Source organism: Aulonocara sp. 'chitande type north' Nkhata Bay, linkage group LG8 (assembly GCF_057382095.1).
Source record: "Aulonocara sp. 'chitande type north' Nkhata Bay isolate Kocher_YH1m ecotype deep benthic linkage group LG8, A_spYH_male_GT1.1, whole genome shotgun sequence".
NCBI lineage: Eukaryota > Metazoa > Chordata > Actinopteri > Cichliformes > Cichlidae > Aulonocara > Aulonocara sp. 'chitande type north' Nkhata Bay.
In genome coordinates, this window is record NC_141351.1 from 16022396 (window position 1) to 16039282 (window position 16887).

At 37.1% G+C, this 16887-nt stretch overlaps 1 protein-coding gene across 2 annotated transcripts in view; it reads right to left on the reverse strand.

Annotated features, from left to right (window-relative positions):
• The window catches only part of adamts14 (ADAM metallopeptidase with thrombospondin type 1 motif, 14), a 56740-nt gene that overhangs the window by 8868 nt on the left and 30985 nt on the right, over positions 1 to 16887 (reverse strand). Inside the window, exons 7-15 of one of the 2 annotated variants that reach the window (XM_086303868.1) lie at positions 12643 to 12799; positions 10392 to 10497; positions 5490 to 5633; positions 5231 to 5363; positions 4881 to 4994; positions 4528 to 4676; positions 1469 to 1641; positions 1135 to 1268; positions 206 to 329 (exon numbers count right to left, since the gene is read on the reverse strand). In XM_086303868.1, coding sequence (XP_086159994.1) covers positions 206 to 329; positions 1135 to 1268; positions 1469 to 1641; positions 4528 to 4676; positions 4881 to 4994; positions 5231 to 5363; positions 5490 to 5633; positions 10392 to 10497; positions 12643 to 12799 — 1234 coding nt within the window. The remainder of the gene's footprint in view (positions 1 to 205; positions 330 to 1134; positions 1269 to 1468; positions 1642 to 4527; positions 4677 to 4880; positions 4995 to 5230; positions 5364 to 5489; positions 5634 to 10391; positions 10498 to 12642; positions 12800 to 16887) is intronic. The other variant, XM_086303869.1, reaches the window with a different exon arrangement.

Sequence of the window (16887 nt, forward strand, 5' to 3'; positions counted from 1 at the left end):
CTTTAAACAAGTTGTATTTTTGGGGGGCTCTAAAGAAGCCAATTATTTCTAAATCAAGATAATAAGACAGGGTTTTGATTGATGATAAAGGCTGGTACATAGGTAGACTGTGGCTAAAATATAGAAGAACTAGTCATTAAATTCATTCTTAGCTAAGGGTTAACATCCATTTCACGGCTGTCCTGCCCCTGCAGTTGATAGTTACCGTTCTTTTTAGGGGTCTTGGTGAGTGTCAGCTTCACAGTGCGGCAGTGAGAGTTGTCTCCTTCACAAACTCCACATTTATCCTCTTGCTTGTAAGACCCAACTTCCTTGTCACAGCCTACATGCTGTAAGGAGAAAAGGCACAGCCAGTCAATCACATCAGTGGAACACTGTGACTGACTTTTACAGAGACGCAGATTGTTTTGCTGGGAGAATGATGCCACGGAAGGACAAAGCACATGTCTGATTTGGACGGTGCCTTGTAAAATATACTGCATATTGGAAACATGTCTAGACATAACAAAAGAGTAACCAAAACACTGACTGTCTTCTCTACAACGCTGCCACACTGGGCCTAAGGTGAAAATGGAGCCAAAATAAATACCATGTCAAGGGGCAAAAGGTGATGTATTCTATTCAATTCACTTACACTTCAGTAATTAAATATCTATATATAATTTTAAACAACATTGCCATCATTAAAATAGAATCTACTAAAGGTCACAGCAGTGTGACCTCTGGTGTAAAGCAATGCATAGATAGTGCATTAATAAAACATAGGATTTATTTTGAGGTGTGAAAACAGAATAAAATTGCTCTTATATATAGCTTTTAATTTCTTTATTTTAAAATTGATAGTGTACTTTAGAAACTATTGTTAAAAAAGGCAAAATACTCTCAAAAATTTGCCAATTATGAATTTCAAACCCTAAGACAAAATCTATTCCATTTAATTTAAAATGTAAACAGCTTACTGCTAATTGTATCTTGAATGACCGACCTTCCCAGTGCAAAATGATATAAATGCAAAGTCTGAAGACTTAAGGTCACTGACTTTTTTGTGTGTTGTAGTATAAACCACAAGACGTGCCTGATTATCTCATTATGTCTTAAATATGTCAAAGTTTATGTTTTTGAGCAAACGCTTACCAGGCACTCTCCTCGAGCGCAAACACTGAATGGGTCTAAGTAGCTGCATCTTGTCCCATCATGCATCACCTGGTTCATAGATACCACCTCTCCCGTTTCCTTTGACTGACAGCTCAGCTCACATTTACGGGCCTCTGAAAGCACATGAAAACACATTCATACACACCCTGATTATCAAATGTGATAAAGACATCCGCAAGCTCTGACAGTCTGATAACACCTCCATGACTCTTAATGTTCCTGTGAAAAGCTGCTAATGCAACTACCATCTGTCCTCTTGCTGCTGTGCAGAAAACTTTCAAGCTCAGCAATGAAGCGGAGAGCCAGCTCTTACCATCTGGGTGCTCATAAGGCAGCCAGGTGTGCTTGATGTTTTTATGGTATTTGTTGCTTCTCTGGACGCACTGCTGAGCACGGAAGTCCTCGTAAGGGCCTGCACACTCCTCTGTGTTGCACATCTGGTAGTCAAACGCAGACCCGGGGCAATCTCTACCACCGTAGGCAGGTCTGATCAAGGACAAAAACATGATGCTGTTGAGCAAACTTCCTTCATAATGTTCCCAAAGATTCAAATGTCATTTTTTTTGGGCTGTAATTGAACAAGACTAAAATTAGTCTGTAACTGAAGAAGCTTCTTATATGAGAGGAAACATCTTCAAGCAACTTAAAGAATTCCAGACGCTTTTCTGTCCAAGCTCCTTAGGCTAAAATCATTTGTAAGTGTATTACTATTAAATATTTGAAACCTGATCCATCCTCCTAGCTTTAAAAAAGAATATGGATATTTAAAAAAGCCTAAAGAATATGTTTGAATTCTGTAATTGAAATTGTAATACACCAAAGCTGTATGCAAATTTTTGACCTAGAATAGACACTTTGCTTTTGTTTGTTTTTTTCAAGTCAAACAATACAAATAAAATCACTTTAGCCAAGAAACATTAAAAAGAAACGTGTTGAAATCTTTAAAACATTTTTAAAAAAATTAAAAATGTTCCAGGCACAAACGTTTAGGAACCCAAAAGGTGAATACTTAGCATAACATGCTCTGTCGCTGATATCACAGCACACAACTACAAAATGTTATAATAATAATTCATATAGCTTCCTATAGCATGCACACCCCACCACAAATTGCTCAGGAACTGCTCAAAAAAAAACACAATAAGAAGCCAATGATGCTGTACCATGTTGTTCTGAACACACAACATGCTAAAAATCACTTTTCTGTTTGACTTTCTGGAAGGACTGCAGGAAACTTTCCAGTTTCCAGTGCAATTGGCTGTCGCACATCAGTGGGATTGACTTACAAATCCTCAGCCAGGTCCACAAAGTTAATTTATTTTCATTTCATCTAAACATAATAAGTAATAGTGCACTGACTTTTAATGAAAGACAGATTTTCACATCTTAAGTTAACAAGATATTATTTTCTCAAGGGTATCCAGATGTTTGCATACAACTAACCATTAACACTTCAGTGCTATTTGTACAGTTATTGTCTTTTATTGTAAAAGTTTAATTTGCCAGAGGTTTGGGTTACTGATGTCAGAACACCTGTAAGAACACCTCCAATTCATTCAATGAGCCCCAATGAGCCAGAACTATATCTAAGGGGACAACAATGTCAGAAATCTAACTGAAACATCATGCTGTAAATAATGTCACGATTTACACCAGTACCTTTCCTGCAATGGAAAATCAAACTGTCTGTTGTGCTAATCAATCCCATATATCAGCAGACTACATTATGGCCTACATACTATTTGTCACGGTATGTTGTTGTGCAGTTCATGCAAGAAATCAATCTGCTTTACTGACAAGCTCTGATTAAAGCACTGAGTGACAACTTTTCTACCAGGTGAGTATAAGAAAAAAAGAAAGTAAATTTTTTGAAGTTGAAGCTGTCTTGTTATTATCTGCAATTTCCTTTAGTTTTTACCTTTTGCTTTTGTATCATGCGAATCACATGTTGCACTCTCGAAAAAGGATCATCCATGTAAACTTTTTGAGTTTACATGGATGATTTGATTTACTCCCAAACTCCAGATTTAAAATTCCAGACTAGTTCCTATGTAATTTACACAAAAGGCCAACACAGAGTGCATTACGCGTGAACAGGTCATCTGATTTTAGCCTTAAAGTTGGTTAGGAATGTGTCTTTATTACAGTTAATGAAAGAACATCAACAAAAGAATCTGCACACTTAAATCTTATCTAAAATTAAAACACATTGCAGAGCAGATCAAATCTGTCCACTGAGAAAATTGCACCTCAATTTCACTGTTAAAAGTTTCATTGCTTTAATGACAATAATGATTTTGATTCTGATTCTGAGATCTCAGTAAAATGAAAACCTAAATGGAATGCAGTCACTGATTATGTCAGCTAATCTCAGCTGGAAAAATCAGTGTTTCTGTTGGGTAATGAGTAAATACATTATTTCTAATAACCAGCTGGGGGCAAAGAGCTCTGGCTGCAAAAAGAAATAAGGTGGCAGTGACTGCTACTGTATGTTAGATATGCTCTATGGTCTCAGCAAACACTAGTTTGATTTACCGAAAGTTAGATTTTTTTAATATAACAGGTTGCGTACAAGCTTTGTTCATTCTGTAAGTCATGATCCCATTTAAATAAAATATACAATAAAATAGGGCATGAGAGCCTGTTTTAGGGTTTGGCTGCCTTGTCTTTTACAAGCTGATACTGCATTAGCATCGAGTATGTGTAATTCCTTTCTTTGTTTCTGATTAAAAACAAACAAACAAAGAAAATCCTAAAACGGTAATGGCCAGAATGTGAAAGCTGACACTTCAAAATTTAACTTCAACAAACAACGCGTAGTATTAGAGATGCAATCATAATTATTGTAAGTTTTTTACTCTAGTTAAAATGACTTACATCCTCCTTAAAATCATTTTCATTATCTTTTGTGTCTCCTTTCCTGTAAAATGCACCACTTAACTTCTGTACTACTTAAAATTACTTACATTATAATATTTCTTCTTTCCTGTAAACAGCTGTTGTTGTTAAAGTTACACTGTTAAAATACAATGAAATCACATTTAATTCTATTACACCATCATAACACCTCACTTTGACCTTTCTCTTCATTAATAGTATAAACGCAGTATGAGGTTTTTATAGTTTTATAAATAAATTAATGAAACCAAATCTAAGTCAAGCTTAACAAACCCAGGACTGGATTAAAAAAACGTCCCTGAAGCTCTTCATTTACACTTATATAGTACATTAACATCTTTTAGATGAATACTGATACTGATGATACTGTGTGATCAAATACTATTTTTTCACTATCTGTATAGCTGTTTTATTTTCTGTTTTTTTCTTAGTTTTGCGACATAGATTCAGCTTCCTTGTTGCTGTAGCACTCACGGAGGATTGTTGCACAGTCTGCTGCGGGAGCGAATTCCACCTCCACATGTTCTGGAGCAAGAGCCAAACTTTGACCAGGAACTCCAACTTCCATCATGGCCCTGAGGCTCCTGGCTGGTTCGCCAGATGCAATGACCCTTGAAGCACCACTGAAAATCAGTGTCCATTAAAAATGAGAGACAGGTGGAAAGGAAGAAGAAAAGAAAGGTCAACAAGTCCAAACTGATGACATTTGGCTTCTCTGAAAATATTGCTCCGAAACTTTATTTCCGCTTCCTATTTTTAGAGAGTTCCACTTAGCAATTATTGTAAAGAAAAAATAAAATTACAGATGATTCAGAGACATTTCCTACCTTTCCTGGTGCACACTCTGTTCCATCCACAGGAGGACCTTTTTTAGTTTTACAAAAGTACTGGTTGTCAGGGTGGCTGCACCACAGCTGCTTGCAGGGGTCGTAGGTTCGAAACTAAATGAGCAATTAAACAGCAAATCTGAGCACTAATTCTTTTTGGAAACATAGATAAGCAAACACAGTTTTTCCCTGTTAAAAAACAGAACTTACTCCTTTGCAGCATTAAAAAATACTGATTAAAAATTGTTGACTATTCTAATTATTTTAATTATGTGGTTATTATATGGTAGAATAAATAAATAATTCAAATGAATAAATATATATATATTGGGGCCACAAAGCTTACTTACAGCAGTGCACATTTTATAACCAACACCAAAATCAAAGCGGCACTGTTCATCCATTGAATAATTTATTCCAGGGAGCTCAGGAAGCTTGGGCCACTTATGTTCAAAGGGATCATCCAGCAAGCAGTCATAGGAGCTGAGGAAGCAATAAGAATAATAAGGACATAAATGTTATATGCAATGCGAGGTCAGGAGCAGACCACATATGAAAAGAGAAGGAACAAATTAATTTACACAACAGCTGTGCAAAGAGCAAACATACTGGATGTATCTGTTGAGCTCCTGCTTGCTGCAACGTGACCAGTGATAGCGGTGAAAAGCTGCTTGGACAAGTGGTGCCATGATGCTACCCATGCTGGTCTCATCAGCACAACGATTCCCTTGGCCATCATGCTCCATACCCAACCTGAAGGGCAAAAGCACAGAAGAGCATAGATTGTGATCACGGCAAGAGATAAAGTCACAGCAAACAATATTTTCTGAATTCTTTCTGTTGTTATGCACTACGAATACAACAGGATTGTGTAGGAGTAAGCAGAGTTGTGTACTGCACCTCTGCACTTTCTAAACACTGATTGAAATTTGGAAACTGTCAGCTATCATAATTCTTTTAGTTCTTTTCAAAATTACAAGCTTGTTCGATTTTATCTAAGTCACAGCAGGTTCCCCAGCAATACGCGTGTGACATTTGAAGCAGTTCGGATAACAGCTGTCAGTATAGATGAAGAACAAACACAGAAACATCAATTTATAAAACATTAACGTCTACAAATTAAACAATTTAAAAAATAACTTCAAGTACTCTTTAATTATTCTTTACATGGAATAAAATCTGAATTCACTTGTCTATATGCTAATTATGAAGGTACAGGTAGCAGACAGCAAATATAGATTTGCATGGAGAATGGCAAGAGCAACAGGCTCTTTCCCAAAGGTAGAAAAAAAAATCAGCCTACACACACATTACTGAGTCACTACTATCACACTAATGCTACAGCACTTATTAAACTGTTACATACTGTTGACATTTGATAGCATTAAAAACATCTTACTATTTTATCCTAAAAATTGATGACTTTTCCTAAAATGAAAATATTAAAAATGCCATAACATACAAGTTATACAAGTTTTTGTGAATTGACAATATTATGGGTTAAATTTGACTTGAACTGTATCCATTCAGATGGATTTTAGATCTATCACCGTGTGTCTGCTTAAGAAACTTTTGTGGTTTTAGGAAATCTCGATACTGTGTTGTCTCTGTCTCCGTGTGGGGTTTTTTTCTTTTTTTTTCCTGTGATTTTTGATGTTTTATTTTGTTTGGTGGAATACCTCAAGGGGAACCTTGACACTGTCTGTATTCCCACAACCACTGCATAGGTCCCCATAGAGGTTATAGTTAGGTTTATTTTATGTTTTTATGTTTTGGGTAAAACAGGACATGATATTTTGTGATAGTAGATGTTTTCCCAACTAAAACAAATGCTGTAAAATCAAAAAATTATGGTCTCCCTGCTGTAAATGAATTCATTAATCATCTGTTTATTAACGTCAGATGGAATATTTATACGTCTGAATAGATTTGCAGTTCAAAATGCGGAACAAACACTTTTTATGAGAGAATTCTTGACCCAGCAAAGCTGACTGGGACAATACTGTGAAGAATTAAAATGTGAACAGTATGTAAGAGTTAAATCATACAAGTGTAAAAATGTCACTTTGCTATTTTATTGCACCAGAATCTCTAACCAATAATCTCCTAGAAGCTCTGCTGCCTGGAAACTATAAAACAGCCATATTGTTTATACGCTTTGATTATTGTATAAAGTTATGGGGGTGGCTGCCAGTGGTAGATAAAAATTTATCATAAAAACAATCAAAATGTTGTCTTTTAACATTATGCAACAAAGAAAAACTATTTTCTAAAATGTTGAAATATTTCTTTGAGCGATAAGTTAGTGGCTTAACTGATAGAAACTGGACAGATAATGCTTTACAAAAACAGGCATGGTCAAAGCAGGCTAAATGCTGGACAAGTGAGATTAGAGGAGAGTGCATGTGCAGGTGGTTATCAGCATCGGACTTATGATTCCCTTAGACATTTTTATGGAAGCTGTGCTTTTTAAATGTTAAATTTTTTTTACTGTTGTTTATTTGATATAGAGTAATTGCAAGCCTCATTAAAGCTGCGCTCCAGGAACACCAACCTCCAGTAAGAAAGTACAGAAGCTCGATTAACAGGGGAGGTAAGCTCTAAATTGAACTATCAAGTTGGTGAAGCTTTGTGGACACTGTATTTGAATGCCAACAAAATAATTGCCTTCTTTTCTTCTTTTTCATGAGTTATTGAAACACTGAAAATGCAGCATCACAGCAGGATATCCACATGTAGTTTAAGACAAGTGGACAAAACCAAAGGAACAGTCTTCAGCTGTTAGTTAAGAATACATCAGTTGTGTCTTGCTCCCAACAAATAACTGAAATACTGCCTTTAAGGGGTTTGAAAATAATACCTAATAATATATCATGGCAATATTACTGCTGTCAGTGACAACAATATTTTTGATATATAATATATTCTTTCATTTAACTTCTATTACCTTTATTAAAGAGTCACAAAAAGCTTAAGCTGGTCCCTGTGTGCACTGGTCATAAGGAAGAGAATATAGTGGAGAGGTTGCCAGTCTTTTACAGAGCGCAAACTCATATTCACACCTACTGGAAATGTGTAGCTTTCATTTCAGCTAGCTCTCATGTGTTTGGATTGAGGAGGCCACAAATAAGCCCACACAGCCATGAAGACACAAACAGGTCGCAGATGATTAGATGTGATCTTATCCCATGATGACTGCTGTGAGGTCAGCAGGTGTTTGAATCGCAGAAAAACAACGATGCTGTAAAACTAACTAAGGTCAAACTAAAAAAGAGGCAAACTTGGACTCAAAACAAGAGGTTGTTTTTAAACATATCTGATAAAAGGCTTTGCCGTGTAATAAATCCATGCCCCATATGCAAAAAATAAATGTATTTCAGACGAAATGCTGCTCAGATCTGACTGCTTCTGGCAGGAAAATACAAAGAAAAACAAAAGAGAAAAAAGAAATCAAGTGGGTTTCACTTTCTACAGGTGTTGTTTTGCAAAGCAACGATAATTGCACCTGCAATTAACTGGTGCAATTAAAAACTCTGCAGGGTGCAATGACACCAATCCAACTACCTCTGACTATGTCTGTGTAGCATCTGTGTTCCCCCGTTTTATTAAGTTTTTCAGTCACTGACACAGTTATAAATGCTGTGAATGCAGTTCGCTCCCCTAATTCACATTAAGGACCTTTTTCGTTTTTTGCTCGTCTATTTTTTTGTTAAGCCACATGACACTGACCTACGAATAAATCAAATATGAAAAAACCTTGTGTCCTTGGGCACTTTGTTACTAGCAGCCAGTTACAAAAATACATGATTTTTCCCCCTTTTTGTTTTTTTAGCTGAATCTACAAAAATGCCAAAAGTGACACAGTGTGACAGGCATAAAGTTTCTGGATTTTTTGCACCAAGAGGTTCCCAAAGAACTATTAACTGAAAACTTGGCATATTTCAGCATGGTGTGCAGTGAGTCCTTAAAAAATTTGAAGAAACTGGACAAGTGGAAGACTAAAGAGGAAGTGGCAACAGAGGAACAGAAAGTCGTTTTTCTCAGAAATAGGAAGAAATCCAGCAAATAGATGACACAGGACCTGTCCCAGTGGTGTGATGGATGGGAAGAATCCTAAACCATGAAATAATTGCCAGAACATATATGGATATTCACTCAAAATTATTTCGGCCAAATCTTTCAAATGGTGTCACTGCACACACATTTCGAATTCATTTCAATCGCACAAATGCAGAAATAATTAGTTGCAGTATTTTATCTGATTTATTATGAGAATGTCGTGCCTGACCATTTGTCTTTGGTGCTTAACTTAAATGTACCACAAGCATTTATCCTGTTTTGCCTTCACAAGTCATAGTATGATTTGTCTATCACATAAAAGTGGTGAGCATACTGCATGCCTCGACTGTACATTTAATTCAATTAGATGTGAGGCTCAAATGAGCACAGACCGTTTAGATATTACATTCCTATTTCTTGAATACTATATTCAGCCACAGCTTCCACCTGGTGCATCTCTATTTTCTATAGTTCTATAATATGACAACCTGCCCAAGTATCTTTGTCACTAGTTTGCTTGCAGTTATTTTTATTCATTAAATCAAGCAAAAAAGCTTGTTTTCTTCACTATTTTTTTTATACCCTTTAGATAAATAGAGATTTATTGAACTGAGAAACACTCAAATAAACGCTCAAGTTAAAAAATATAAATATCCCCATTCCAAAATGTCATGTGACAAGCTCATTGGTGAGTGTCAAGTGTCAAGAACCATCTGTGAAAGACAGTGGAGGCTCTGTCGTGGTTTGGCATTTTAATCTGTGGTGTTGGGGAGTCTCTATCTAAAATTTATGGAATTATGAACACAGAAAAAAATGTATTTACTGTGTTCTTACAAGAGTTTGTCTAAAAGAGTCTGTTTTGAACAATAAAGGTGGTAATGCCAAATACTAATCTTAAAGCTCATTAAAGCTGTACTAACTTTCCATGAGTCTGCGTTTTTTCACGTGTTTCAATAAGTCAGTGCACCTATTTTCCATTTTCCCTCCAACATATTATGAGGGGTTACTAAAGACTTTTGTATAGCACTATAACTGTTAATAAGCAGCTCCATGCATTTATTGAATACATTCAGCCTGTTGCTACAGTAACTTTTAGCCTGTTGCTACCTTAGCAACCATTGACCTTGACAGCAGGAGTAGATGTATTGATCGCATAATGGTTAAAGTATATACTGGTTAACCACAGGTTAACTTAAGCACAAAAAATGAATTCTTCCCGTTCTCATGTTTTGTGTCTACACAAAAGGCACAGAAAGCACAATGTTAAAAAAAATACTGCTTTCATATTTATGTGTAAAACGCAGCTGGAGATCAGATTAAATGCTTTTTCACAACAACAGATCACTGTTTATGTTCACAAACTACAATCACACAAAAACTATTAACTTAAATGCACACAGAAAGATGTTGTGAGTGGCCCTGCTGGGCATTCATCATGATGCCATTACTCACACATGGCCGGTTTCATGAGCAACCACAAAGGCAGAGGAGAAGCCATCCTCATGGTTCAGAGTGCAGCTCCTCAGTGGGTGGCACATCCCCGTCACTGGAGCATACCCTGAGCGACACAAAAGACCACACAGCCCTGATAATCAAGAATGAAAGTGGTGACATTCTCATGCAGTGCAACGAAGTGGAAAAAGATTTCTAAATATGGAGTAATTGCATTCATTGTGAAGGTTTTAATCTCTTTTTGGTGAGCAGCTGGCTGTCACACTGGCTCTTGAGTGTGTGTGAGTTATAAAGAGAGTGATGGTGATTGCTCAGCTTCTTTCAATGAAAAAAAAAGCCCCACATATCTGTGTGTTTACATTGTGATTTATCAGAGTAGGCTACATTCACACAGTGGCACTTTCATTCATTTAAGGTGAACGAACCGAGGTAAAATACTTCTAGCAAATCCCTCAATAGCAGCAGTAGCTCTACACAGCTTGCATATCAAACATAAAGAAACTCCCAAAGCAGTTTCAGAAGCCTGCCATCATTATTACCCAGCAGACACCTGGTTGGTACCACAACATTTCACACAGCTCACGAGGACGACAAACTTTTAAGCAAAGCACAGACATCAAACATAACTCGATCAAGAGGTGTGCAGCAATTCAGCTTAGTGCGAATCAGCTTGGATCAGAAGCACGCCCATTCTGGCCTTCTTTTTTGCCACAGCTTTCAGATAATTTCCATGCTTTCTGACCATCAGAAGACTGTTTTTTTGGCATGCAGGTAAAAAAGCAGAAAATGCAGCAGGCAGACAGCTGGTGATAAAGCCATGTGTACATGTCAAGTTATTTGAATGTCTGCAGTGGGTTATTTCAGTCACAGCAGAGTGAGCTTTAGCTACAGCATGATGACGATGCCTTTATGAAGAGAATGACTAAAGGCTCTATTCATGAATGAAAACAAAATGGACATATTAACACTGAAAGTGAAGTTGCAAAACATGAAAGCAGATGAGGAGCATGACCCTTTATCTGAAAGGCAGATAAAAGGAATTCAGGAGAATGCTGATTACATTCCCATGAAAGGCCATTTGGAGCTATGCACACTGAAGCAAAAAGGTGCAGCAATTACTACAGTAATAAAAAAAAAGTGTTTCTCTATGGCTGATGTGAAGATTGAGGAGAGAGGTGGTGTCCGCCATCTGGTTGATAAACTCAAACACTGAACATCTTGGGAACATCATGTTAAATCTTTTGGTGCCAAGGAGACCAGATCAAAAACACTTTCAGAGGATTTAATCGGTAACATTTTTAAAACGTGGCAAACTCAATATCACCTAATGACACCATTTAAGACAACTTTCTGCATCTCCTGTTGCTCCATTAACTTACTCTATTTACCCAACAGCCCATTACTTGTTTGGACACAAAATCTACCATCTCACCGCTAAACTTTCACAAGAATGTGTGAGGTCTGCTTGTGACCCTGAGATGCAGCACAGGGTTCAGCCCAACCTAGCTCAAGGTATCATAGAAACTAGGTTTGTTATGAACACAACACAACTGCAGCTATGGTAACACCTAGAGGTGTGACAAGCAAACCAGGTAGCCCCAGGCTGTCCTCGAAACATGACACGTGCTCTATAAAAGTTAAAAATATACACAGGTCAGTGCAAGATATCGAGTGCATGCAAGCACAGAGGTTTGTTCATTCGGGACCCAGTGTTTTCTGCAGGTTTGGCTGTTCACTTCAAATTTTGTTTTGAAGGACTGAAAAGAAGAAACAAATGGTGAGGCATAAAACTAGGAGAACAACATGTATAGCACAAATTTGCTGCAAAATGACTGCATACATGTACAGTAATATTTGGATTGACAATAATCTACTGAAAGTACAGAAAAGTTCAAACTGAACTTTCCAACAGTCACTGAGTAAAAAAAAGAACAATTAGTTTATATAACTGGCAAACTAACAAACATGTTCTGTTTTTTCTCTACATGCCAAAAACCTTCTTCAGTATCTCAATTTTTCATTTTTCCAGGGTGGCATCAATGTCAAGTCAGCAAGGTTTTGGAAACAACTCAGCAGTTATTTTCTCATGAGGTTGCCATTTCCGGAATTGGGTTCAAGACCTCAGCTGCAGCCCCCACTTTTATATTTCCAGCAACCTTACCTGGGCAAGACTTGAAGCCAACCCCTTTGTGAATGGAAGCAGATATCAGCACTCAGTCTGCACAGGCCTCGATCGAGAAAAATACAGTACCTTGCATACCTGCGGGACCAAAATCTTGCCTTGTGAGGAAGATGGCGTGATCATGGTACTCGGCATGGTCAGGGTCGCGGCGCTGCTGCGTGTTGGCCCATCGGCACACCTGCTCCAGGCTGCGAGATGGGTTGCCACGTTCGATCAGGCTTATGGACTGCAGAATGAACAGGACCAAGAAAAAAACGTTAGCAGACTGTAAAAATAAATAGGAGGGTAACCCTGCCGTTCGCCTTAACAACGGTTAAGGTTCTTTCTAAGATGAAAGAAGACTCATCACCCTTTTACCTTTACATCAGTGCAGTAGATGTACTGTCATTTGAAAAACTGTCAAAGAAAATAGCTGAAAATAAGTTGTATTTTTTGTGCATTTGAGGACAAAAAGGGACATGTTGGTTAGAAAAACAGGGGAACCTTTAGGATTACAGGTATTAGTTTTACTTTTTGCTAAATTGCCAGTGATTATGAAACAATTAATAGGTTTGTAACTTGTAACTTGAGCTGTAGTGGCTAACAAACCTCTAGTTGATACACAACTTGAGACAACACAAGCCCACAGGCAGGTACACAGCCTGTCTGCTCACTAGCAGCTGAAGTAGCTGAGTCTGCAACACTGAACAACTTATGAGAAATTTCAAGAGATCAGTAGCTGAGAAAAGTCTACCAGCGACTAGACAGAAATAGTAGCAGGCTATACCACCAACTCTATTTGATAGGCTATGAAATATGTCACTAGAAACACAGCACTATTCAAGCTGTGTTGCACTAACTATATACTTTTAAAAAGACCTACAGTACCTTTAAATGAACCAAAACACAATTTTAGTATTTTTGCCTTGTACGACACCAGTATGAATTGTACATCAAACAAACAATATGTGACCAAAGACCTTCAGCAAGACCTTTGTAGCCAATCACTGCCTGAAGTCTCTTTACTGCTGCCAGCTTTGTTTCTGGGTCTCTCTGCATTCACTGCATTTGAAAAACATGCTCTGTTGGGTTGAGATCAGACAGACTGACTTGACAATTGAAGACTATCACTTTCTTTACCTTCAGAAACTCTTCAGTTGCTTTTGCAGTATGCTTTGAATCATTATCCATTTGCACTACTTGTTGAGGTTGCAGCATTTGGCTGAATCTGAGCAGAAAGTAAAGCTCTGTACATTTTATAATTCAACCTGCTACGTCTACCAGCAGTCACAAACAGACAGACAGTAATGTAACAAATTATTATGTTACTGTATTTTTTCAGTTGTTTAGACAATTTAAAAATAGTGTTGCCACTGATGTTACTCTTTGTATTGTTGTAATTTTATTTGTCTTTCTTGACACCATCGTGTCAAAAATGCTATCAAGATATTTAGATAAACCTAGTATGAGCTCATCTGGCTCCTTTCTATTGTGAGTCAAACTGCCCACATCCATGTGGCACGAGAGGTCACTCGCTGGTTAGATCATTAAAAAATATATATTGTGAATCATATGTTCTTGCATTTGTTGGCCAACAAATATAACCCAAATGAAAATCTTGACTGAACAATTTTCTCCAATATTATCATGAAAACATGAAATGATGGCTTTGGTGTTCCTTCCCTCCAATGAGGCTGATCTGACAGCCCAACACAGTAAAAAAAACACTGTTTCTGTTTTTGCCAGTGTCCCCAGTGTTTTGTTTTGGGTTTTTTCTGTAAAGGAGTATAAATGCATTGTGGTTTGTATTTCGTGTCATAAATATACAGAAAATTTCTCAATAAGATTCAGCTCTGGATGAACTGCTCTGGAGACTGATAACCCTACTACTATTACACACACCGACACACACAATGTGAGGCCAGGAGAAATGAAGGCACCCAGGAGGAACTGGCCAAACTTTGTCTTTATTTTCTGAGTGGGTGCTGCAAGCAGGGCCAGTGACACACAGAGCATGTTGGACCTCATCTAATTGGTGTTGGGTAAACAGCATCTCTCTGCTCTGACAAACAGACAGAAGCTGAATAAAAATGCCCAGTTTCCAAGCAGCATCAGTCAGACATGCAGGTAATATGACACTTGTGGACAGATGGATACGTGCGTAAAGCAAATGACTCACTAGCATCTGCCCCCACATGTATAATATACGATATTTCATACCTCATTATAATGTGTTCAGCTGATAACGAGCAAATATGCCAAGACTGGCATTAAGTGGCGAGAGGTGAACAGAAACACAAACACATACTGATGTACAACTCTATAAACTGAAGATATGGAAGATCATTTGACCAGCTAGCATTGACCAGTTTGCTTTTTTTTTTTTGCTTGTTTATTCGATGTTATTAATATGTTACGTGAGTATTTACCACATGGTGCAAGTACATTTAAATCATTCATTACACTAAAGAAAGCCTGAGCAAAAGTGAAAGTGACTGAGCTTTTGTACAATATTCATTCGTCGCTTTCTTTCATCAATCATGTTAATATAATATGTACTCATTTATTTCCTCACTATTTATGTATGGTATGTGCCGGTACTGGGCTTTAATATGTTTTTGCATCAACTTTAGTGTTTTAATGGGGGCTTTTTAAGGTTACCTTTTCTTATAATCAGGCAATCAGTTCTGTATTGCCCAAAAGAAATACAAAAAACATCTATTTTAACCAGACAACTGAGCTCAATTAAATGCTAATATCACACCGACTATTTTCGCACACGTTTTGTTAAACTCAGCATCTGAGAAACAGCCTTTCTTTCATCTCAGCCTGACCCCAATTTATGATCTTAAACTGATATTTTTCTCTTTTTCTCACTGTACGTCTTTTTTTCCTAAGAAGTTGTTAGCTAGAAGAAACAAAAAAGCAGCTGTAAGCTCCAAAACAAAACTTTGCTTAGTTTATAAATTACTGCATATATAAATCTCAACTGTTTTTCATCTTCACTGCTCTTCCTGATTCTCCTGTCACTCAAATACTTGAGAAGATTGTTTTTCTAAAACTGGTTTTTTCTTTTCTCTCCAAAGGAAAGTTGAAGAGAAACAAGTAGGATTAAAAAAAAATCTGATGAAAAGAACTTTCCTCCCGTGACCACATAGGGTATAATCAATTATTCGATTCTACACTTCAAGTCGGTTTAGTGGAGCAGTAAAGCTATGAACTCTCATTTTTTATGTTAGTTTCATAATTTAACTTCACTTAAATTATGTACTCAATCAGAATTACCAATCATTATTGCTGGGAGAGATTCACGGTCGCTATAAATAAGTTAATAAGCAAGTTAACAGGTACTAGAAAGTAGAAGAGCAGTCAGAGCTTATTTCAACCATGGCCTTGCTCTGTTTAACAGTTGTAAAGAAAACAATTTAAAATAATTTGGATCTGCATTGAAATGTAACAGGTTCTTCTTTTCCCCAAGCTTCATCTATCCACTAAGCTTTTCAAAATACAACCGGGTAGTTTCAAATGCATCATCTAAAACAGACAAAGAGAAATGTTTACAAGCCCTAGCTCTCTCCTTGGTTGAAGTATCAGCTTATTCAGAGAAATCAGATCATATGATACCAAACAGATCCTTTCTTTTAAACTGCAGCATAAAGGCACTGGCTTTGGGGAAGGATCCACTCGCTTAGAGCCATTCTAGTTTTAACCAGTCTATTGTTAGAATACTCTGCACTAAAAATCTGTTTTTTTGTTGTGTGCACAAAAAAAAAAAATTAAAAATTGGTGTAAAATAAGGAAGCTGTGCTACATGTAGTGGTGTTTTCTTTTATCCTCATAAATGATATCTTCTTGACAAACCTACACTTTACCCATCTCAATTTTTTATTGTGTCGAATATGCAGTAATGGCCCAAAACAACTCTTTTTCCAAGTAGAAACCAAGCCACAAGGCATGAAACTCAGCTTTCCATATCATCTTAAAGTTAGCTTGTTACTTTGGTGCCTCTACTGTGAACTCAGATTTAAATTATTTGTTTGACATTATGGGAAAAATCCTTATTCACCTCACTGCTTGGACTTAGAAAGATAACACCACTCTCATATCTGTACAAAGGACTGATATTTTAGACATCAGTGGATTAACTTCTCTTAGCACCTGCTCTTCTACCTCCCAGTTTTGGGTATAAGGTCGAGTGCTACTGAATACGGTTTCAGGCCATAACAATACTTGAGCCTGCATTCAGTAAAACATGTTTTTTTCACTGAAAATTCTAAAAGGGTTTGCTGCCTTTCTCTTATTTTCTCTTGAGTCATGGTGGTGAGTTCAGCCCTT